The sequence below is a fragment of the Hyperolius riggenbachi genome, chromosome 1 (assembly GCF_040937935.1).
Source record: "Hyperolius riggenbachi isolate aHypRig1 chromosome 1, aHypRig1.pri, whole genome shotgun sequence".
In the NCBI taxonomy this organism is placed as follows: domain Eukaryota; kingdom Metazoa; phylum Chordata; class Amphibia; order Anura; family Hyperoliidae; genus Hyperolius; species Hyperolius riggenbachi.
The window spans coordinates 140,343,754-140,369,776 of record NC_090646.1 but is presented as its reverse complement, the minus strand read 5'-3'; the positions used below and the strand labels follow the sequence as shown (position 1 = coordinate 140,369,776).

Sequence of the window (26,023 nt, the reverse complement as noted above, 5' to 3'; positions counted from 1 at the left end):
CACGCTTTGAGACACAACAACCCAGGCCTTGCATGAGGACAAGAAGCGTGCGGATAGCAATTTGCATTTTGTCGCCATGCAGTCATAAATGTAATACAGATGAGAGGTTCAATAAACAGGGACCGGAAACGCTAACCCATCACAGATGTTCATTGTTCATGTTACTTGGTTGGGGTCCGGGAGTGTTGCGTAGTCGTTTCCAATCCAGGATTGATTCATTTTAATTTGAGTCAGACGGTCTGCATTTTCTGTGGAGAGGCGGATACGCCGCCGATCTGTGACGATGCCTCCGGCAGCACTGAAACAGCGTTCCGACATAACGCTGGCTGCCGGGCAAGCCAGCACCTCTATTGCGTACATTGCCAGTTTGTGCCAGGTGTCTAGCTTCGATACCCAATAGTTGAAGGGTGCAGATGGATTGTTCAACACAGCTACGCCATCTGACATGTAGTCCTTGATCATCTTCTCCAGGCGATCGGTGTTGGAGGTGGATCTGCACGCTTGCTGTTCTGTGTGCTGCTGCATGGGTGTCAGAAAATTTTCCCACTCCAAGGACACTGCCGATACCATTCCCTTTTGGGCACTAGCTGCGGCTTGTGTTGTTTGCTGCCCTCCTGGTCGTCTTGGGTTTGCGGAAGTCAGTCTGTCGGCGTACAACTGGCTAGAGGAGGGGGAGGATGTCAATCTCCTCTCTAAAGTCTCCACAAGGGCCTGCTGGTATTCTTCCATTTTGACCTGTCTGGCTCTTTCTTCAAGCAGTTTTGGAACATTGTGTTTGTACCGTGGATCCAGAAGGGTATAAACCCAGTAATTGGTGTTGTCCAGAATGCGCACAATGCGTGGGTCGCGTTCAATGCAGTCCTAGGCCGAAGAGGTCATAGCCTAGGGTCAGAAAACCTGTTTATTTGGGCAATTTCAATGGTGGCGAGTCTGACATACATAAATCGCAGCAATGGCCGTTAGCAACGTCTGAATCTCACGAAATGTCTCATGCAGGTAGAAGACATATTGTTAGACTTGGGCTCCAAAGATGGGTTCCCTACATCTCTGCAAACCAGAGTTACAGGGCTCCAAATTTGGTAAAATCCCCCATAGGCTTTCATTGGGCCTCCTATTTACAGTTCCAAAATCTCACATCTTTTCAAAGGGCAATTACTCAGCAGTGGCAAATTTTCTAGCATTGTAGGGACCCTTAGGGGGAACATGACTGGTGAGTTTCGGGCCCCTAGGCCAAAGAGGTCATAGCCTAGGGTCACAAAAACCTGTTTATTTGGGCTATTTCAATGGTAGTGATGGTGGCGTACATATATCGCAGCAATGGCCGTTAGCAAAGTCTGAATCTCACGAAATGTCTCATGCAGGTAGAAGACATATTGTTAGACTTGGATTCCAAAGATGGGGTCCCTACATCTCTGCAAACCAGAGTTACAGGGGTCCAAAATTGGTAAAATCCCCCATAGGATTTCATTGCCTCCCTATTTCACTTTCCAAAATCTCACATCTTTTCAAAGGGCAATGGCTCAGCAGTACCAAATTTTCTAGCATTGTAGGGACCCTTAGGGGGAACATGACTGGTGAGTTTCGGGCCCCTAGGCCGAAGAAGTCATAGCCTAGGGTCACAAAAACCTGTTTATTTGGGCTATTTCAATGGTAGTGATGGTGGCGTACATAAATCTCAGCCATGGCCGTTAGCAACGTCTGAATCTTACGAAATGTCTCATGCAGGTAGAAGACATATTGTTAGACTTGGATTCCAAAGATGGGGTCCCTACATCTCTGCAAACCAGAGTTACAGGGGTCCAAAATTGGTAAAATCCCCCATAGGATTTCATTGCCTCCCTATTTCACTTTCCAAAATCTCACATCTTTTCAAAGGGCAATGGCTCAGCAGTACCAAATTTTCTAGAATTGTAGGGACCCTTAGGGGGAACATGACTGGTGAGTTTCGGGCCCCTAGGCCGAAGAGGTCATAGCCTAGGGTCACAAAAACCTGTTTATTTGGGCTATTTCAATGGTAGTGATGGTGGCGTACATAAATCTCAGCCATGGCCGTTAGCAACGTCTGAATCTCACGAAATGTCTCATGCAGGTAGAAGACATATTGTTAGACTTGGATTCCAAAGATGGGGTCCCTACATATCTGCAAACCAGAGTTACAGGGGTCCAAAATTGGTAAAATCCCCCATAGGATTTCATTGGGCCTCCTATTTACCGTTCCAAAATCTCACACCATTTCAAAGGGCAATGGCTCAGCAGTGGCAAAACTCACCAGTCATGATCCCCCTAAGGGTCCCTACAATGCTAAAAAATTTGGTACTGCTGAGCCATTGCCCTTTGAAAAGATGTGAGATTTTGGAAAGTGAAATAGGGAGGCAATGAAATCCTATGGGGGATTTTACCAATTTTGGACCCCTGTAACTCTGGTTTGCAGAGATGTAGGGACCCCATCTTTGGAATCCAAGTCTAACAATATGTCTTCTACCTGCATGAGACATTTTGTGAGATTCAGACGTTGCTAACGGCCATTGCTGCGATTTATGTACGCCACCATCACTACCATTGAAATAGCCCAAATAAACAGGTTTTTGTGACCCTAGGCTATGACCTCTTCGGCCTAGGTGCCTGAAACTCACCAGTCATGTTCCCCCTAAGGGTCCCTACAATGCTAGAAAATTTGGTACTGCTGAGCCATTGCCCTTTGAAAAGATGTGAGATTTTGGAAAGTGAAATAGGGAGGCAATGAAATCCTATGGGGGATTTTACCAATTTTGGACCCCTGTAACTCTGGTTTGCAGAGATGTAGGGACCCCATCTTTGGAATCCAAGTCTAACAATATGTCTTCTACCTGCATGAGACATTTCGTGAGATTCAGACGTTGCTAACGGCCATTGCTGCGATTTATGTACGTCACCATCACTACCATTGAAATAGCCCAAATAAACAGGTTTTTGTGACCCTAGGCTATGACCTCTTCGGCCTAGGGGCCCGAAACTCACCAGTCATGTTCCCCCTAAGGGTCCCTACAATGCTAGAAAATTTGGTACTGCTGAGCCATTGCCCTTTGAAAAGATGTGAGATTTTGGAAAGTGAAATAGGGAGGCAATGAAATCCTATGGGGGATTTTACCAATTTTGGACCCCTGTAACTCTGGTTTGCAGAGATGTAGGGACCCCATCTTTGGAATCCAAGTCTAACAATATGTCTTCTACCTGCATGAGACATTTCGTGAGATTCAGACTTTGCTAACGGCCATTGCTGCGATTTATGTACGTCACCATCACTACCATTGAAATAGCCCAAATAAACAGGTTTTTGTGACCCTAGGCTATGACCTCTTTGGCCTAGGGGCCCGAAACTCACCAGTCATGTTCCCCCTAAGGGTCCCTACAATGCTAGAAAATTTGCCACTGCTGAGTAATTGCCCTTTGAAAAGATGTGAGATTTTGGAACTGTAAATAGGAGGCCCAATGAAAGCCTATGGGGGATTTTACCAAATTTGGAGCCCTGTAACTCTGGTTTGCAGAGATGTAGGGAACCCATCTTTGGAGCCCAAGTCTAACAATATGTCTTCTACCTGCATGAGACATTTCGTGAGATTCAGACGTTGCTAACGGCCATTGCTGCGATTTATGTACGTCAGACTCGCCACCATTGAAATTGCCCAATTAAACAGGTTTTGTGACCCTAGGCTATGACCTCTTCGGCCTAGGACTGCATTGAACGCGACCCACGCATTGTGCGCATTCTGGACAACACCAATTACTGGGTTTATACCCTTCTGGATCCACGGTACAAACACAATGTTCCAAAACTGCTTGAAGAAAGAGCCAGACAGGTCAAAATGGAAGAATACCAGCAGGCCCTTGTGGAGACTTTAGAGAGGAGATTGACATCCTCCCCCTCCTCTAGCCAGTTGTACGCCGACAGACTGACTTCCGCAAACCCAGGACGACCAGGAGGGCAGCAAACAACACAAGCCGCAGCTAGTGCCCAAAAGGGAATGGTATCGGCAGTGTCCTTGGAGTGGGAAAATTTTCTGACACCCATGCAGCAGCACACAGAACAGCAAGCGTGCAGATCCACCTCCAACACCGATCGCCTGGAGAAGATGGTCAAGGACTACATGTCAGATGGCGTAGCTGTGTTGAACAATCCATCTGCACCCTTCAACTATTGGGTATCGAAGCTAGACACCTGGCACAAACTGGGAATGTACGCAATAGAGGTGCTGGCTTGCCCGGCAGCCAGCGTTATGTCGGAACGCTGTTTCAGTGCTGCCGGAGGCATCGTCACAGATCGGCGGCGTATCCGCCTCTCCACAGAAAATGCAGACCGTCTGACTCAAATTAAAATAAATCAATCCTGGATTGGAAACGACTACGCAACACTCCCGGACCCCAACCAAGTAACATGAACAATGAACATCTGTGATGGGTTAGCGTTTCCGGTCCCTGTTTATTGAACCTCTCATCTGTATTACATTTATGACTGCATGGCGACAAAATGCAAATTGCTATCCGCACGCTTCTTGTCCTCATGCAAGGCCTGGATTGTTGTGTCTCAAAGCGTGGCCTTCTCCTCCTGCGCCACCCTCCTCCTGTTCCATCACGTGTGCTGCTGCTGGGTTAGCGTTACCGGTCCCTTTTCCTGGAACCTCTTATATGTATTACATTTATGACTGCATGCCGACAAAAAGCATGTTACCTGTGCAAAGAAAACAGACATTTCCCGCATTTAAAAGACAGTTTTCCCTTTGAAACTTTAAAATCGATTTTCTCAAAAACTATAAGCTCTTTTTGCTAATTTTTTTTTCTTCTTGTACCCTCTCCCAAGGTGCACATACCCTGTAAATTTGGGGTATGTAGCATGTAAGGAGGCTTTACAAAGCACAAAAGTTCGGGTCCCCATTGACTTCCATTATGTTCGGAGTTCGGGTCGAACACCCGAACATCGCGGCCATGTTCGGCCTGTTCGGCCCGAACCCGAACATCTAGATGTTCGCCCAACACTAGTGTGGAATACATGAGAGGTCACTGATTACACACGGGTTCCTCCAGTGTGGAATACATGAGAGGTCAATGATTACACACGGGTTCCCTCCAGTGTGGAATACATGAGAGGTCACTGATTACACACGGGTTCCTCTAGTGTGGTATACATGAGAGGTCACTGATTACACATGGGTTCCTCCAGTGCGGTATACAAGAGAGGTCACTGATTACACACGGGTTCCTCCAGTGTGGAATACATGAGAGGTCACTGATTATGCACAGGTTCCTCCAGTGTGGTATACATGAGAGGTCACTGATTATGCACAGGTTCCTACAGTGTGGTGTACATGAGAGGTCACTGATTATGCACAGGTTCCTCTAGTGTGGTGTACATGCTGTCAGCCAGTGGTGGGCCGAAATTTCGCATCAAAATTCGCAATTACGCATCGTAATCGTAATGCGGAATTTCAGAGAAAATCGTAATGAATTTCGAATGTAATAGTAGTATTTCAAAATTTCGCATAATTTTTGCGACATTTTCCATAATTTTGTGCTGACTTTAAAGGTTAATAGCAAAACCCCCATATATGCTATTGCTACCAAAATTGTTACATATGTTAAGCACAATAGTGGGTATAAGTCACAAAAAGAATTTTACAAAAAGACCTTGTAGTTTTTGAGAAACTCGATTTTAAAATTGCAAAGAAAAATAGTTTTTAAAGTAATTTTTCTAAGTTTAAAAACTTTTTACTACTTTACTACTTTCATTTCTAAAATCGAGTTTCTCAAAAACTATACGGTCTTCCTGCAAAATTCTTTTTTTGACTTGTACCCATGATTCTTAACATATGTAGCAATTTTGGTGTCAATAGTATGTATGGGGGCTTTGCTATTCACTGCTAAAGTCGGCAAGAAATTACGCAAAATTTAGCAAAATTTTATGCGAAATTAACCATTTCACCACTGAGGGGTTTTACCCCCTGAGCACCAGAGCAATTTTCACCTTTCAGCGCTCCTTCCATTCATTCGTCTATAACTTTATCATTACTTATCGCAATGAAATGCACTATATCTTGTTTTTTCCGCCACCAATTAGGCTTTCTTTAGGTGGGACATTATGCCAAGAATTATTTTTTTCTAAATGTGTTTTAATGGGAAAATAGGAAAAATGTGGGGAAAAAAATAATTATTTTTCAGTTTTCGGCCATTATAGTTTTTAAATAATGCATGCTACTGTAATTAAAACCCATGAAATGTATTTGCCCTTTTGTCCCGGTTATAAAACCATTTAAATTATGTCCCTATCACAATGTTTGGCGCCAATATTTTATTTGGAAATAAAGGTGCATTTTTTTCATTTTTGCGCCCATCCCTAATTACAAGCCCATAGTTTATAAAGTAACAGTGTTATACCCTCTTGACATAAATATTTAAAAAGTTCAGTCCCTAAGGTAACTATTTATGTATTTTTTTTAATTGTAAATTTTTTAATTTTTTTTTAATTACAAAAAAAATGGGGAGTGTGGGAGGTAATGAGTTAATTTTATGTGTAAAAGTCATTTATTTGTATGTGAAAAATGTGTAGGGTGTAGTTTACTATTTGGCCACAAGATGGCCACAGTAACTTTTTGTTTTAATGCGACCTCCAAGCTTCCTTCCGGAAGCTTGGAGGAAGTATGAGGCTGGACACGTGAGTTTTTTCTCACAATGATCGCGCTGCCCATAGGAGAGCAGCTGATCATTGCGGGGCTTAGATCAACGAACAGGAATGGATTTTCCCGTTCATTGATCTCTGGGCGAGCGGGCGGCGGCGTGTTTACTAGCGGCGGGCGGCGTGTTTACGAGCGGGAGCGCGGACAGCGTCGTGGAAAGTACCTATTTCTCCGTCCCTGGTTGTTAAAGGATGGAAAAAGGGGCGGAGAAATACGTACGCGCGGGGGTAAAGTGGTTAAGAATGACTACAGGAAATCAATTGAATTTGCAAATCGTAATTACATATAAGAAAATTTACGTGAAATTTAGCAAAATCGTAATTTGTTGATTTACGATCATCACTGCCGTCAGCCCTCCCACTGCCCAGAAAAGTAAGGTTAATCTGTTCTCTGTACTGACAGGCTTAAGTTTATGGCCGGAATTCTACCTTAAACATGATGCTCAAACTCTCAGTCAGAGACACTCAGAAAACGGCATGTTATCTGTTTCATGGGCAAATCTTGTGACAAGTGATGTGCAGGATGAAAGCCTTCCCTCAGCACACTGAATGTACTCTACATAGAAGCACATGTGGTTCACAGCACCGAACAAAGAATTATGCCTTCCATTTCTGCATGCTGAAATTGGGACAAGTCACCACATATGTTTTTAATGAGCAGAAATCAGTTCCTTAATAGTTTTGTTTTTGTGTATGTTTTCAGTTTTTCTTGATGATTACACTATAACAAAGCATTTAAGTGAGGCTTCCTCTCTGCGCTTTCCTAGTTTATTCCAAAAGAAAACTATTTGTCACCTGAATTTATTTTAGTGATAAAGCAAATTAGCAATTGGGGGGTATACCGTACAGTATAAAGACTGTGTGTAACCTGGGAGTGATCCTGGATGGAAAGCTAACACTCAGACAGCAGGTATCGGCTGTCATCAAGTTCTCATTTTTCCATGTGAGAAATATAGCAAGAATTAAACAACTTCTCCTATCTGAAGACCTACCTGCGCTAGTTCATGTATTTGTATCCTCCCGTCTGGACCACCGCAATGCCCTGTTCGTCGGATCCCCAGATTTGGTTCTGCCCCCCCTACAACTAGTACAGAATGTAGAAGCCAGTCTCCTAGTCCATGCCCCCCCCCCCCCCGCACAGCACACACATCTCCCCAGTACTGCAAACTCTTCACTGGTTGCCAGTAAATTCGAGAATCCATTTTAAGATCTGCCTGCTGACATTCAAGGCTCTAAACCCCATGGGACCCAAGTACATGGTGGATCTGTTGGAGCTATATGCTCCTCCATGCACCCTCCACTCTGCCAATCAGATGAATCTGGTTATTCCCAGGATCCACTTAAAAACATTTGGTGCTCGGGCCATTTTCTATGCCACCCCTACTCTATGGAACTCACTTCCACAATCAGTGCAAGAGGCTCCTTCTCTGGACAGCTTTAAAGCGGATCCGAGATGAAAAACTAACTATAGCAAGTACTTGTCTATATATGTTATCTGAAGTTTAGATGGTTTACACAGCAAATCTAGCTGCGAACAACTTCAACTGTATATTATTATTTCTTACTTTCATACGAGAGCAGCCATATTCTGCTTGTCACCATTACACAGGTAAGCTGCTCTACATCTCCTCACCTCAGCCTGTGAAAACTCCACTTCCCTCTCCTCTTCTCTCCTCCTCTCACTGCCCCTCCCCTCTCCTCCTCTCTCCTCCCCTCTCCGCCTCCTTGTCTCTGAAATCTTGTGCATGCTTCAGCAAATAGCCTCCTACTCCCCAGGCTGAGATTCCATGAGCACTTGCAGCATGGGACTTAGAATGCCTAGGCGCCGGAGGAGCTGGGGGCATGGATATATTTACATGCAATTCGGTAATAAATAAAATAACAAATGCATTTGGGGGGGGGGGAGGAAGAATGCCCAACAAACTATATGTAAGGGGCAGAAAAATAGAGGCAGCAAAAGTTCGTCTCAGATCCACTTTAAGGAAAGGCTAAAATCCCACCTCTTTTCTTGAGCCTTTGAGACTGCAGAACACGGGTCACATTGCTTTGAGTCCCCAGTGAAAAAAACACTATAAACATATTATTCATATTATTATTACCGTATTTTGTTCATGTTTGGGAATAATTCACGAAAGAGGACAAAAGATCTTATAATATGCAAATTGAATGGGTGCTTAAAATGTTTAATGCAATGTAGACTTTTATTAATGATTTTAGCACCATTCATCTCCAGTATGTACAGTAAACGCAGTACTCTGTACTAATAGTAAACTATCTGAGTGGTTTCCATGTTTTTTCAGCCCCCCATCAATGTAGTCCCTGTGACTTGATAAATATGTTTACATGATGGGCAACAAGCCTTATACAGGTAACCTGGGTTCAAATCTTGGCTCTTCCTATTCAGTAAGCCAGCACCTATTCTGTAATGAGTCCTTGGGCTACACTCCCTAACATTGCTACTGACTGCGCTCTAGTGGCTGCAGCTCTGGCCACTAGCCAGGAGAAAAGCACAATATAAAAGTTATTTGTCTTGTCTTGTATACTCATATTATTATATATAAACATACAGTGTTATCAGCCTTGTAAAATAAATAGCGGATGCAGCTTACAAACATGCATACCTAAGAATTACAAACTATGATGCAGGAATAAAAGAGAACCCCGCCCAATCTAGCTCACAATCTTACGATCTTGTAGTCGGTTTGACCAAGCAGCACTTTCTGTGTCTGACAAGTTTGACACCATTCATAAAGCCATTTATTGTGATTGGAAAGGTCACATGGTAGTCCTTGGCTGAAGGCAGGCTCACCATGAAATGATTTTAATACTTTTCTCCTAATATAAATGTTTCCACTATTTATCATCAAGCAGCTGGATTGCAAGAGCTGTGGACAGGCATTATTATTATTTATTGTATTTATAAAGCGCCAACATGTTATGTAGCAATGGACAATAAATATATACAATGATACCTAGTATGACAGATGTAACAAGGTTACGGTATACAACATAGGACATGGTTCTACAAGGCAAACAGGGTACAAGATACATGATCATGCGATGCTGGGCTGGTTAGGTAGGTCCAGTAATACAAGTACAAGGCTGTCATAGAAAAGAGCAGACGATCATGTAGAATACACTAGGGAAGAGAGGACCCTGCCAATGGCTTACAATACAAGTGTGTCAAATGTGATTCACGTGGCGTTAGTGAACTCTGCCATTCAGCTGCATGTAATTGCAGCCAAATGGCACTTGTGGCTGGCAGCCAGGAGGCTGAACTGCTCCACAAACGACCAATTCAGCCACCAATCGAAAAGAGGCCTAAGTTACAGTAATTAATAGATATATGTATCCAGCCGTAACAAAGATTACTGAATCCAATCACATTGCACCGTTGCGACCTTTAAGGCTGCTTTTACACTTGGAGTGGTGCCATTTTGAACGGTCGCACCGTGACCAAAAAGTTGCACTGTGCGTAACTAAATCAAATCCGTGAGGCATAGTTTCCATTGAAAATATGGCTCACTTCCGGGATATATATGTACAAGTTGGTCGGTAATGCACTCCATGCAGTGCGTTGCCATGCTGGGTCAATATGGACTGGAATATTGTAATGTCTCTTTCTATTATACAGTGCTGTGTAATATGTTAGCACTTTATAAATAAAGTTTAATAATAACAATAACAAGTGTGTCAAATGTACATCAAACTAAACCCAGCTTCAGCCAACGCCAGTGGCTGGTGCCTGAGTGAAATACAATTCCTCCATACCATTGGTTGTAAGCCAAATATACTCAGGACAGGAGTCTGTAGTAATGCCAACTGTCCACTACTAGATAGTGCAATTGTAATCTGTGCCTGGTTTTGTGCCACTGAAGAACTGTGAGACTTCCTATTGGATAAAAACACTTTCCCATTAATATCAGTGTTTACTGTGAGTTTGTACAGTGTGTGCACAGTACAGTAACATTGCCGTGGGTCTGACTGTTGATCTCACAGCTTCCCCTGCCTCTCTCTCGGTTATGACTATTAAGCCGCGAGGAGATTTGGGCGCCGGGGGCTGCTAATGTAATTTCTTCGCTATAAGGAGAATCCTGGCACATATTGTTAAATTTGGGCACAGTGCACCAGTTATCTTAAAGGGAACTTGAACTGAGTAAAACTATTTAAAATAAACACATGATGTAGCTGCAAATCAATATTACATACTTACCTCACCGTCAGTTACCTCACCGTCAGTTCCTCTCAGAAGCTCAACATTTTCTTCTTACAGTGATCCCTTCTAGTTCTGACAATATTTTGTCAGAACTGAAATATACCAGTTGCCATCAGTTATATATCAGCAGCTGTCAGTTACAACTGAATGTGCATGGTAATGTCCATGCTTCCCTATGGCTCATGTGGGCAATATTACAGTTTAATTGTGTGTTGACCAGGAAGCTGTTATGGGGTAATGATCATTTTCAAAATGGAGGACGGATAATTCCATTGATCACAGTGGACAAATGGGACGCAGTAGAGGACAAAGAGATTGATGAGTAAACTACACTGGAGGTAAGTATGACGTGTGTATGTTTATTTTGACTTTTAATTTTCAGTTTAGGTTCTCTTTAAGGGTAAGGCACAGGGGAGGGGGGGTGTTTTAACCCCCCCTGGCGGTATAATTCCCGCGGCTGCGCAGGTCGCGGGAGGGTTTTTTTCACCTTTTTTTTTTTTAGCATGTAGCTAGCCTAGCGCTAGCTACATGCTTCCCCCCTCCCCGCGGCGTCTACCCGTCCCCTCCAATCGCCGCCGGCGCTGCTTGCTCATAAGGAAATCCGGTTCTGAACGGGTTATCCTTGAGGGCTTCCCCCGTCGCCATGGTGACGAACGGAGTGACGTCATCGACGTCATGGACGTCGTGACGTCACAGGGAGTCCCGATCCACCCCATAGCGCAGCCTGGCGGCGATTGGCCAGGCTGCGCAAGGGGTATGTGGGGGGGCTGTATCCGTGGCGGGTAGCGGCGCATACCAAACCAGACCAAACACGCAGCTAGCAAAGTGCTAGCTGTGTGTTTGAAAAAAAAAATTATGTAAATCGGCCCAGCAGGGCCTGAGCGGCACCCTCCGGCGGCTTACCCCGTGTCACACACGGGGTTACCACCAAGGAGGTTAAGGTTATTTTTAGGCATAAAGAGGGAGGGCTCTGTGTGAGAATAGGGTTAGGTTGGGACATAGTAAAATATTGGTAAAGTTACCAATAATCTGCTAAAGTGGATAATAGAATATCGGTAAAATTACGCATTTGCTCCCATTTCTACATGCATCACTTTGATAGGTATGTTTTCTCTCTATGCTCTCTGCAAACACTCCACAGTTTTGTGTGTGTGACAAAATTAGTCACACATGTATTCTGTATCATCTTTTATCTTTATGAACTACGTTGTTTTTTTTTTTAATTCTTAGCAATGCAGAACAACTGTTTTACTCACATTGATAAAGCAGTTTTATTACTCTGACATGAACCCGACAATGTATGTAGAGAGAGCTCCAGCTACTCTCCCACTTTAAGTAACTCTAGCCTTTAAAAACAGAAATGTCTGGCTTTATGGAAAGCCTGCATATTTTACTATTTTACTTGCTGTGAAAAGGAATATAAATAGTATTTGTGGGTAAAACACACCATTCCAGACCATATGACTGCATCATTGAACTATGCATGGTAGCCATTACAGTCATTTAAAAGGATTTTTTTAATCAAAACATTTGCAATATATAGTAGTTAACTATATAGTGAATTTATAAACCAAAACAACCATTGGATTCAGGGGTATTCCTATGGCGCTCGCTGTCTGGGTGAAGAGTAAACATTACATTATATAACCATTGTGGATGCATTCAAGAATCAAAAAGGTCAACTCAAAATCGATCAAAATTTTGATTGCAGTGGCGTAGCTTGCACCCCACCCCCGGGTAAAATGGACATGACCATGCATCAATGGGGTGGAGTAAAATGTACAAATGCTATTTAGATTGCCATATGGGCCCCCTTCCCCCTATAGATAGCTAAATGTACCTTTCCCCCGTTTACTGCCAGATGTGCCCTGCTTTTTCTGCTGCTGTTAATGCTTCTGCGCTCCTACGCAGAGGGAAGGAGAGAAGCAGAGGCACTTCAGGCAGCCAGTGAGCCTCCTCTTACCCATGTTGGGGTGCAGCGACCGTGCTGAACATCCTCATAGTGTTATGCCCCCCTTGCCCCCATAGCAACACCTCTGTTTGAGACAAATCTGCCAGTAATTGAACTGTTAAATTGATAAGTGTGTTGCTACCTTAAGGCTCTGTTCGCATCTAAAATTGAAATCGCTGATGCCAGCGATTTACAATTTTGTGGGCAATTTTTTTTTCTTCTCCCGACATTTGGGTGGGCGCTGCAGTTTTTGTAATGCGCTTATATAAGCGCTTTAGCAGAGCGATTGCATTTTTTCACTTCCTGACGTAAGTCAGGAAGTGAAATCTTTGAACCGGAAAAGAATAAATACAATGCATTGATTCTTAAAAGCGCCTGGGAAATGCAAAGCGCTTTTTCAAGCTTTTGGGGTTTCCCTATACCTTCCATTGAGACAAAACGCCTCAAAAATGGTACAGGTATCACTTTGCTGAGCGGATCGGAAACGAACCACTTAGATGTGAACTCTCTCATAGGGAATCATTGCACAAGCGTTTTGAGTGCGATTTTCAAAATCGCCTGGGCTTGAAAAAAGGCAGAAAACGCCCTAGATGTGAACAAGCCCTAACTCCCACTGATAACTATCGACAGCTATAAATCTCTTGCCTGGGCGAGAACTACTTTTGAGTGTAGGGGAGGAAGCCCCAAGTATGTATACATTTTTAAAGGGGCCCGTCACGGAACAGCCGTGAGAAACGAGAACGCAATCGGTTTATTGCGCCGATTGCCCGTGAGTGTAGTCAGGCCAGCGATTTAGAGACTGACATTCCTGTTTTTTTTAAATAGGCAGTTTTTTCCTCCTGTTAGCAGCTGGCAGGAAGACTGGCCATGTGACTGCTGTTTAAGCCAGAGGTGTAAACTCAAAGTTTGTCTAAGCTGATCTCACATTCAGATGTTAATTGAAGGAGCCAACAGGGCCTTTCATAGAGGGAGATCCCAAGAAGCAGACACAGCTGGACTCCAGTCAGCCTGGCTCCAGCCTTAGCAGGAAGAAATGAATGTACTATATAATCTTTTGCCCATTTACAGAATACAATAAATAGGGTGGTTATGAGAGCGGTATCATTGGATCCGTAGGGTCATGCTGGATCTCTTGATACCAGTCGAGAGGGGCCCGGGGCCCCTACAACCCAGGTATGAATCTACCCAGGACCCTGATCTGCTGCACTAGCCATGTCGGATATCATATTAATCTGTATTTTCCACCAAGTATGAAGCTGTTACCCCCCTAAATATAACGTGTATGGTTCAGGAGTTACAGCATTTCATAAGTTTAGCCCTAAAATCTCTCAGAGGGAATGGACTGGCATTGGTTGGTGACTCAGAGGGGCTGGCATTGCCACACCCCCAAACCAGCTTCATCAAAAGCACCTGGCCAGCAGGCGGGCTGCGAGTCCTCCCATTCCATCCATCTGAGAACATCCTGCGGCCAGCCAGAGGACATAGGGCTGGTGGCCATTTTGCTGACCCATCTGAAACAAAGGACACATGTGCTAGCGGCCATCTTGATTGGCATCTTCTGTAACCTGGAACAAAGAATTCTGCTGAACTTTGATTGAAACCAAGAGCTTTAAGAACTTGAAACCGTTTTGCTTGAACTTTATGATTTTCCCACAAAAGGACATATTTCCACAAACCATAAGTATTTTCTCCCTTTTTATTTCAAACTGGCTATTACTGTCTTAATAATTGTGATTTTAATAATTGTCTGTATATATTAATTATTTATATTGCGCGAATAAACGACTTTCTCCAAGTCATTCACTGTCCGCTACCCTGCTTATCAGCACACACAGAACTGATCTCGGGTCTCTGAAGATACGCTACTGTTTGTTTGTTGTTGGCTAGACAGAATATCGTGTGTTTAACCGTTTTATTCGCAGGATTAGTCAGTCAGTGGGCTCCTTGGTCCCATGGTAACCGCGGTGGTGGCAGATCTACCCTGAACCAGTGTGTGAAGTTGTAATCACCCGTATCTCACAGGCGCCCTCGTGGTTTGTCTGCGACTATCTCTTAACGGTTCCGGCGCATTGACTGCGACCAGAGTTCGCACGATCTGTGCGCTGGCACCGTTTAGAGGGCTAAGTGCGGTCAGACCACTAAGGGCTCCTGTGACAGGGCCCCATATAAGGTACACTTAAACCCCCTCCCGACCACCAAACGCTGATTGGCGGTGGCAGGGTGGCAGCTACAGGACCGCCTAGGCGGTCCTGTAGGCGGAGATTAGTGGGGATTGAGCGCATTCCGTGCTGAGTTCTTTAAACAGCCTACCTGGCAGGCCGTAAAGAAAAGAAACCGCTGTGTTTTCTTTTTGAACAGCGCTGCAATCTATCACAGTACTGTACTGGGGACAGCCCTGTCACTTGACTGTCCCCTGGAGTGGCTCACAACGCGATCCCTCTCATAGGCTGATGCCTATGAGAGGTGATTGCAGTACTGGATATCGGAGGGAGGGAAATTAAAAAAAAAATGCATACTTTTTTTTTTTTTAAAATCAATAAAATTAATAAAAAATAAAAACCGCAGCAGCAATCAGATGCCACCAACAGAAAGCTCTGTTGGCAAGAAAAGGAGGCAAGATTCATTTGTGTGCTAAGTTGAATGGCCGTGCAGCAAAGTGTTAAAGCTGCAGTGTGCTGAATTGTAAAAAATAGCCTGGCCACTAGGGGAGTGTAAGTCTGAGGTCCTCAAGAGGTTAAATGCATATAGAGATATATCTGATAATTAGGATTGTGTAATCTTTTAATTTTTGTGGCCTGTAGATGTTTGAAAATTTGTTTTGAATCTCTGATTTAAGAATGTGAACAGTGAAGCATACTTTTCATTGGATGTATGCTTTGCTGTATGCAGCGCAAAGGTCATATAATGTGCATTGCGACTTTTCCGTTCCATTCCATGTTCTTGCTTTTACAGGGAACGCAACACAACTTCCAATGTGATTGGAGGTCTGAAGCTAAGCTAAGTACCCCCCAAAGAAAGTCTAATTGGTGGTGTAAAAAAACGAGACATAGATTGTTTTGTTGTGATAAGTAGCAATAAAGTTATAGGCAAATGAATGGAAGGAGCGCTGACAGGTGAAAATTGCTCTGTTTTTTTAAGGGGAAAACCCCTTTGAGGTGAAGTGGTTAAAGTCTGAAAATCCAGAAGTGAACCGGAGGCGGGGCCGGAGCATTGGGGAGTGGCTGCGCAGGCACAGGATGTCTGCGGGGGGCCATTAGAAGCCCCGGGTAAGTTCAAGTTCATTTTCCCCTGACCCCCCTACAGTAAACATAATCAGAGGAAAGGGAAAGTCAGGAAAGTCTATGGAAATCCATCCACGAACCTCCCAGATGTGCATGTCACTGTTAACCACACTACCATTCGCCCTACCTCTCAAGCCCGCTGTCTGGGTGTCACCCTGGACTCCGCACTCTCCTTCACTTCCCACATCCAAAACCTCACAAAGTCCTGCAACTTCCACCTTCGTAACATCTGTAAGATTCGCCCTTTCCTGACCTCTGCCACCACCAAACTCCTCATCCATGCCCTCATAATTTCCCGCCTTGACTACTGCAATGCCCTGCTGTCTGGTCTCCCTATGACCCGAACAGCCCCACTGCAGTCCATCATGAATGCGGCAGCCAGAATTATCCACTGCTCCCATCGCTCCACCACGGCAGATCCCCTCCTAGAATCCCTCCACTGGCTTCCTATCCAGTCCAGAATCAGATTCAAGATACTGTGTCTGACCTACAAATCTGTCCACAAAACCTGTCCAACCTACATTTCCGATCTTACTCAGAGGTACACACCTAGCCGCTCACTCCGCTCTTCCAATGAACTTCGCCTAACCACCCCCCGCATCACCCAGTCCCATGCACGCCTCCAGGACTTCTCAAGAGCTGCTCTAACACTATGGAACTCCCTACCTCCACCCATTAGGGCAGCCCCCTCCTTCAACATCTTCAAGAAAGCCCTCAAAACTCACCTTTTCACTCTGGCCTACTACCCCTCACAAGTGCTCTAAACCTACAGCTGAACTCTGGTCCCCTACCATTCGTGTCCTTACCTCTCCCTCTAGATTGTAAGCCTTTGGGCAGGGTCCTCCTCCTTTTGTGTCCTACCTGATCTGGCACCTCCATTACTGTGAACCCATGCTATGCATCTGAGTGAACATAACTTGCCTAATCTCCATGCTTCATCCAGTGACTGACTAAGCATTACCTTGTACTCATACTGTGCTGTGTGATCTGGTTTTCTTGTATTCCTGTATTGTCATATTGCTGTATGTCACCCCTAAATATTGTCTGTAACCTAAATTAATGTTCAGCGCTGCGTAATATGTTGGCGCTTTATAAATACAATAAATAAATAAATAAATGGAAACTCTCCTAGAGGACTGAAGTTCCTGCTCTGATCACCATGGATGTGGGTCAGAAGATGTGCAGTAAGTAAGAAGCCCCATCAGTTATTGCTATGAGGTACAATGATTCTTTGATAAGTCCCTCTAATTTTGCTGTCAAATTCAGTACAATGAATATTAAAGCTGTTGGTTGTATTGTCTATACAGTCTGTCATCTAAACTGATATTTAGCTGTATAGTTAGTTGATTTCTGTTGTTTTACTCTCTTGTGTTATTTATATTTTCCTGCTTTTCAAAGCAGGCACTGTGCTAATTCAAGAAAGACCATAAAAATGTGGCTAAAAGCAGCTGGCATAAACATAAAAATATGACTGTTAAATATGTCCATTTATAAATCTCTATCACAAATAGCATATGGCTCTGTGCAGGAGACTTTACCACAGTCACCAACAGAAGGCCCTTCTCTGCAGAATTATAGGCAGAACATTTCAAAGAGAGGCATAACGGTTAACTTTAGATAACCTCCTCAGTAATTTATTAGTATGTATATATATATATATATATATATATATATATATATATATATATATATATATATATATATATTTATATATATATATATTTATATATATATAGATATGTATATAAAATTAATTTATTATAAGTGCTTAACTATGGGACCTGTTTAGGAACACAGCACAGTTGCTAAGTGGCCAGCACTGTTGCCCAGCAGCACATAGGTCCAGGTTCATTTCCTATCAAGGGCATTTTTTTGCATGAAAGGAACTTACCGTATTTTTCAGAATATAAGACATACTCCCCCCCTCCCTAAAACATGTGTGTGTGCGTGGGGGGGGGGGAAGGGGGGGCTGTGGTTGCATCTTATATTCCAAAGATACAGAATAACTTATGCAGAGTGTGCAGGGAAGCGATATTACCTGCTCCTGCGTTCCTCTCACCCTAACTCCGGGTCGTCCATCTCCACTGCCGCAATATCCAAGGCCCTGGTCGTTTCTGCCTCTGGCACACACATCAAACTCTGACGCCAAGGTTTTATGGTTCAGTGCGGTTTGCTGTGGTTTGCTGCTTTTTGAAATACAATTCCAATTTTATGATCGGGTACCTCCTTTAAAGGAATACTGTAGGGGGGTCGGGGGAAAATGAGTTGAACTTACCTGGGGCTTCTAATGGTCCCCCGCAGACATCCGGTGCCCGCGCAGCCGCTCACCGATGCTCCGGCCCCGCCTCCGGTTCACGTCTGGAATTTCAGACTTCAAAGTCTGAACACCACTGCGCCTGCCCTGCTGCGCCCAGGCTCCCGTTGACATCACCAGTGGTGTACTGCGCAGGCACAGTATGGTCTGTGCCTGCACGGTACGCTCCTGGTGACATCAGCGGGATCGAGGACACGGCAACGCAGGCGCAGTGTTTTCAGACTTTGAAGTCTGAAATTCCAGATGTGAACCGGAGGCGGGGCCGGAGCATCGGTGAGTGGCTGCGCGGGCACAGGATGTCTGCGGGGGACCATTAGAAGCCCCAGGTAAGTTCAACTCATTTTCCCCCAACCCCCTACAGTACTCCTTTAAATTAGCATTGTTGTTATTGTGCCATTGGTTTTTTACAGTTGGAAACATTGAACATATTACATTTTTGCTCAGTGTTGGACTGGAAAACTTGAGGAAATCCACTTGCTGGCCAAGCAGTAGTAACCCTGTGTTATCACGCCCAATAGAAACCTGCAGCGAGTCTTCACTGTGAGCAGCAACACCTGATTAGGGTCAGAAACCCACTAGGAGTGATTTCTAAGCACTAGTGATTTGAAAAAGCTCTTGCTAATGCAATGCTATGGGGGATTTTTATAAGATCACATCACTCAAGTGGGATCACACCCATAGCATTACATTAGCTAGAGTTTTCAAATCGCAAAGCGCTCAGAAAGGCACTCCTAGTGGGTTTCTGGCCTATTGCTGTTTGGCCAGCCAGTGAATTTCCTCAGTTTTCCCAGCTCCCAGTCCGACACTATTTTTGCTGCATTTCTTGTAGCCAGAAAAAAAAAAAAATCACAAGGCGCATTCACCGAAAAACCACATTTTGATTGCAATTTTCAGTGTAAAAGAACTCTTAGGGTTATAAGTAGCCGTTAAACCAGACATGAAGTATGCCAAGGGATGTAAATTGGCTTTGTATCACTCGTGTTTAAACACTGAATGCTACATAGCTCTCTGAAGTTGCGTCTAAAGCGTTACCTGCTGCCTTTTGACTAATCCACCCCCCCCCCCCCCCCATATCATGTGTGGGCAGCTGTGTTTTCCTGCTCTTCACAGCTGACACAGCTGCTTATTTCCCATGGCCTCTGTAACATGTGTGTTTATGAGAAGAAGAAGATATGTATCATTGGGCCATCATTTCACCATGACCTAAATCTGGAGAGCATCAGTGATAGAAAAAAATAGAATGGTCGCACAGAAGGTCTCACGTGATCACTAACATTATTTCCCCTTATTGGAGTGGATCACGTGGTGGTTCATAAGAGGCAGTATTGCACTATATCCTGCTTTTTTACAGGGTAATCCTATGCCCCAGCAGTGAGGTCGGGATTGTGATCGCAGCTTCTCACTTGGTGGATTGATTTGGATTGGAGAGTGTGTATACTCGAGCGAAGTGTGCGGATCCCCTATACAAAAAAACTGGTGACATTGGTGCTAAGTTTATAGTAATTGTTTATTGTGGAGCGCTGTCCTTTTCTCCTCTTCTAGGAGTGACACTTTTATTTCCCCTTACCTATGAATTGCACTACCCCACCTACCTACCTACCACTAACACTAACCCCCTACTTATGTCTAACACTATCCCCCCTTACCTACGCCTAACACTAACTCCTCCTACCTACACCTAACCTAACCCCCCTACTTATGCATAACATGTCCCTTATTTAGGCCTACCCATACCCATCATTGACCCCTAACATTAGGTGATATCTAGAGCTCATCTTAGAATAGCCAAACTCCGGAGCCATTACCCTAACGCCCACACACTGACACACAACATCCGCAAACTTATATTGTGGTCTATGGCAGCACTGTGTGTAGCCAACGGGCAGTGCGCCTCTAAATCACCCAATCTGTATATTAGATTCCCTTTTGTTTTTGCTACACTTCAGATGTGCTCCAGGTTAGTTCTTCACTTGTGAGAAATTATTTTGCTGTTAAAATATGTGCATCCAAATATCTCATGCAGTTAATATGTCAATGCAAAAGTCATATGGAGGTGAAGAAAGATCACCAGAGTGCAGACATTCTGTGGCAAGCATTAATAAGCTGTGAAAAGCCTGTGAAGCACCTCAGGCTGCAGATATTTCTTTCACCTGCATCCTGTGATCTCTCCGCCTGGCTGGACTGCAATAGCAACTGCAAGTGAAGCTTACAATCACCTACTGTTATATCTGATGCTGAACTATAGTCAGTGGAAGCATAATGTAAATGTGATACACTATATACAGAAGATACGAAGAGGCAACGGACACCCACAGAGACACATAAGCAGAAAAGGAACAGGTGTATTCATACAGAACAGTGAAATGGCTGTCTTCCTTTTCTCTGAAGCATCACATCACATTGTGAAAGGTATTTCAAATCAGGATGGATGACAAGATACATATAAATCACAACGTTGTAGTATCAGTAAAGTCGCAATAGAGAGTAATGTTGTAATGTCCACATCCACAGATTCCACACACATAATCATCAGACAGCCCGTGTACTGACAGACTCCTGTATCCACAATCACAGTGCCATCAGCTACAGTCTGGCTACAAGGTGCTCAAGAGGACTTCACACTTGAGGAGAGTCAATAATATAACTCACCATTTTGTAGAGCTTCATGGACCAGAATCAGGCTGAAAAGGAGCCAGAACTTCATTTTGGGAGATGGCTGAGGTGCCCCAGAGGAGCCTTACCCCAAAACACTACCTAAAAAGAGCAAAGTCCCAGCTTGCTGTCAGTGAGAGATGATGTAAAAAAAAGGCTGTTAGGAATGTGGACTGCTGATTTGTATTTTCCAAAGCATGAAGAGAAGCTTCTGAAGGATCAAGTTTCAAGAAAGAAAAAAATGAAACTTAGTGAAACTTGTCTGCTCTCTGCTGGTTACTAGACAGAATGTTCTGTAATGGGCTCAAATTGCTTCCAGCACCACCAGACACTTCAGCCTGCTCTGTGAGGGGCAAGCACCAAGACACCTTCTTACAGAGGTCTGGCCTTAAAGGTCAGTCAGGTGATTGTCACTGGTTTGCCCAGTGTCACCGCTAGTCTAGTCATCTGTCATTCCCACCACATTTATAATACTATAATAGACACACTGGTCACCAGGGCCGGGCCGAGGCATAGGCTGGAGAGGCTCCAGCCTCAGGGCGCAGTGTAAGAGGGGGGCGCAGAATTCATTCAGCTGTCATTTCTAATTGTGTTTGAAGCAGAAAGAAATAAGAAAAGGGGATACATGGCAGTGACTGCAAGCCAGATAACTACATATTAAGGTGTTGGGGAGGTTGTGGGCCCTGTGGCGCCTCTTAGTCTAATAGCAATCAGTGTGTGATGGCTCGGGTGGCAGGGATGGAGGGGCGCACTTTGGTGTCTCAGCCTTGGGTGCTGGAGGACCTTGTCCCGGCTCTGCTGGTCACAGAGCAGGCCGAAGTCTCACAAAAAATTCCACCTTGAAGGAGTTTCTTCTTAAAGTTTATGTGGAAGGTAGGGAAAATAATCAGGTTTAACGTGAACCTGAACCAAGTAAAATTATTTAAAATAAACACCTGTAAATGAATATTGCATACTTACCTCACTGTCAGTTCCTCTCAGAAGCTCACCAATTTTTTCTAACAACGAATACTTCCATTTCTGACAAGATCTTTTCAGACTTGTCTCTCCGGAAGCTGAAAACTTTAAAGCGTCCTTTTCCATATGATATTTATATCAGTTGTTGTCAGTTTTAACTGAAAGGACAACTGATGTGCAAGGTAATGTCTTTGTTTGCCTATGGCTCAAGTGGGCAATATTACAGGTTAATGGAATGCTGACATGGAGCTGTTACAGGGTCATCACCATTTTTTTTTAAATGGAGGACAGACAATTCAATTGATTACAGTGGACAAACCAGATGCAGGAGAGGAGAAAAAGATTGATGAGCAGACTACTGACATGAGTATGTTTATTGTGTTATGACTTATTTTTCAGTTGAGATTTGTTTTAACCACTATTGCCTGTCTGCATCAAATTGCAGTTTAAGTAAAAAAAAAAAAAGTAAAAAAAAAAAAAATCAATATAATGTGTGCTCTAACAACACCTGAAGTGAGAGGAATATGTAGGCTGCCATATTTATTTCCTTTTAAACAATAAACATTCCCTGACTGTCCTATTGATCCTCTGCCACTAAATATTTTAGCCATTGACCGTGAAATAGCATGCAGATCAGAGGTTTCTAATCCCAAACTTCTTTATTTAAAATTTTTCCTGAAGTATAAAACATGCAAAAGATGACCTCGTGCAGAGGGCTAAAGATACTGCAAGTATATAATTCATCAAAAACATCCCAAACAAAAATCTGCCCCATTGGGTAATCCCAGCCATTAATTATAAGTACAGAAAGCCAAGCCCTCGTGAGTGAAGAGTAATACACAAAAAAAAACAGGCCGGTCACAGGCCGGTCACAGGCCGGGATCACAACAGGAATCAAACAGGAAATAGTCGCCAAGGTACATTAACAACGGTTAGCCAAGCTGTCAGATCGAGCAGCATTGCAGTTGCGGGTAGTACTGCTTATATACTGGTGGGACCCTAGATTTGGCACCAAATTAACACATTACGCATGTGCAGTAAAATGCGTAACGCGCACTCCGTACTGCGTAATGAACCAGACTGGACCATAAGACTCACTGTATTCCCTCCCACATGTGTAAGGACAGGAGCCGGAGGACGCCACCATGGTGAGTATAACAGAAAGTATGCATACAATATCCTCTACTAATGTTATGTTGAATCAAGATATGAGGCATTACCAACACATATGGTAAAATGTTCCCCTATAGCGTAGGTCACTCGCCTGACGGGAAGGTTTGGTGGGGCTTAACAGGGGTTACATATGACCTATGAAGAATTTTAAGATTTGTTTCAAGTAATTATGTCTAATAGCAGTGAGTCCATCTAGTAGCTTAAAGATGGGTTTGGAGATCATCCTCCTATTTGGAGTGAATAGTTTCCATAGCAGTGCTGGTCAGTTTGCCCAGGGAGGACCAAAAAACATACTGCTTGCTTGGCAGTTGGAAACGGCCATTATTTCCCACAATGCAACAAGGTTTACAGACAGGAAACGGTCATGACCATGGGCATGACATTGCACTGTGGGAGGGGTTTCACCATGATATGTAGCCACACAGACCCCCTTGATGTACTGTTAGAGAAAAGGTAAAGCTTTCTCATGGGAAAAGGGGTATCAGCTACTTACTAGGATGAAGTTCAATCCTTGGTTAAGGCCTCTTTCACAGTGGGACGTTGCGTTTGATGCGAAGTTAAAGTCGCACAACGTGCCCCTAACGCAGCGCATGTTGGTTATAAAATTGCACGTTATTTTGCACCGCGTTGTGTCTCTTGGTGCGACGTTTTCGTTGCATATTGATGGAACGAAAACGGCGCATGCGTTACATTTAAAAAAAAAACATTACTGAGCATGTGCAACACACATAACTCAGCAAATGTATTGCTAAACGCACAGCATGCAGCACTTTCTAACTATTGCTACACGTTACACACAAGGCAACATGTGCACTGTGAATGTCGCACAGACTTTGTATTGCTGTGCGTTAGTCTGCGTTATAATTTTTTATAACGTGCAACTTTAACGTCCCACTGTGAAAGAGGCCTTAAGGATTTTCAAACTATTGAAAAATTTCAAAAAAAAAAAAAATATAACTAAAAAAGATTTGTACTGGAAAGAATGCTAGTAGAAGGAATTGTGAAGGGTTAAGCATTAGTTAAAAAAATAAATCACACTGCTGTTTACACATTCACGTCAGTATGAATGTGGCAGCCCTTTACCAACGGAGGACAGCTTGCTTCCAATGTGGGGGATTGACATGATAGAGGACTCAGTTTTCACAAGGGGAAATGGTGGCCAGGTTTGGTGGGAGGTATAAAGGAATGCCGAGCCGCAATATAGTACCTACAGAGAGATGGTACTGAGGTTCCCCATAGAATTTAGGTATGGTAAGTACATTCTCTAAGCTGCAATTCTGGGAGGACCTCCCTTATAGATAAAATTAAGGATCTCTTTCTGCAAGGGTGATAATTGCTGCTTCAATACTAAGACAGGGAGAACTCTGAAACAATAAGGGATCTTGGGTAGTAGTGTCATAGAGACTGAGTGTATACGACTGCTGAGGCAGTAGCATAGCTAAGGAGCTGTGGGCCCCAATGCAAGTTTTACATTTGGGCCCCCCAAGCACTCTATACATAACAATTAATACGGCGTGCCAAAACCTGCCAAGGACAACCTCTGACACAGAGGTGCATGAAGGAATGGGGAACAGTGTGTTAATGATTGCCACTATTATTATTATTATTTATTGTATTTATAAAGCGCCAACATATTACGCAGCAATATTCAAAGTATCTATAGAAGTGATTACTATGAGCCCAGGACCAATAGAGAGCTAATACTAAAGTTGAGGGAGGGCCCCTCGGGGCCCCTCTGGCGTAAGGGCCCCAATGCGGTCAAAACCGCTGCACCCCCTATTGCTACGGTAATGTGCTGAGGGATATGGAATGTTAAGCCCAGACTTTCAATAAGCTCAGTAGTGACGTATTAGGGGAAAATAATGAATGAACTTTATGCCCAAATATTTAACATAATGCTTCTGAATCTGAAATGCAAATCTGGTGGAATTGTGTTAACAAGCTGGGAAGGAAGATTGCAAGGTGGAAGCTCTGATTAAATAACATTGAGGGTAAGGCCTGAAACAGGTTTAAATTTGTCCCAAAGAGTTAAGAATTTAGGTATTGAAATCAGGGGATTAGACAATGTCAGAGCCATATCATCAGCAAAAAGAGATGCAAGGAACTTCTACTAGTGGTATATCCATTAATATCCTGAGAAGCCCTCATCATATTAGCTAATGACTTAATACGTAAAGATAAAAATCACAAACACTGGTCCACATGACAGCCCAGGGGCCCCAGGTCTCTCTCACTCACTGGGGCCCCCAAACCACCATGCGACACCTAGAGGGAAGTGCGGGCAAGTCCTGGACCTCTCACCTCCATGGGACTCACCCCACCACCTCTAAACTGAATGCCAACTGCAACAAACACAATTGCTAACTTCCAGTCAGAGCAATATCCTGCCTCTATCTGGCCAGCAGACGCTAGTCAGCCAATCAGGTGCACTGTCATACACCCTTTGCCTGCTGTACCATACCTAGCAGGAATTACATAGATTAGCATTCAGGTGGGAGGCTTCGGTTGGACGCAATCGTGAATTGCGTCGTTTACAGGGACGCCCCGTGTAGGCACATCTCCCACACGGTCCCCTCCCTAACCACTCACCTGTCAACCGCATCCTAGAAGCTGCAAAAAATAAATTTAAAATCACAAACACTGGTCCACATGACAGCCCAGGGGCCCCAGGTCTCTCTCACTCACTGGGGCCCCCAAACCACCATGCGACACCTAGAGGGAAGTGCGGGCAAGCCCTGGACCTCTCACCTCCATGGAACTCACCCCACCACCTCTA

General features: G+C 43.9%; 1 protein-coding gene across 1 annotated transcript in view; it reads right to left on the bottom strand.

The window, feature by feature from the left end:
• The window catches only part of PDGFRL (platelet derived growth factor receptor like), a 194,184-nt gene extending 172,837 nt beyond the window's left edge, over window positions 1–21,347 (bottom strand). The window contains exon 1 of the mRNA XM_068278638.1: window positions 21,115–21,347. Coding sequence (XP_068134739.1) covers window positions 21,115–21,169 — 55 coding nt within the window. The 5' untranslated portion in view covers window positions 21,170–21,347. The remainder of the gene's footprint in view (window positions 1–21,114) is intronic.
• Window positions 21,348–26,023: the final 4,676 nt, after the last annotated feature.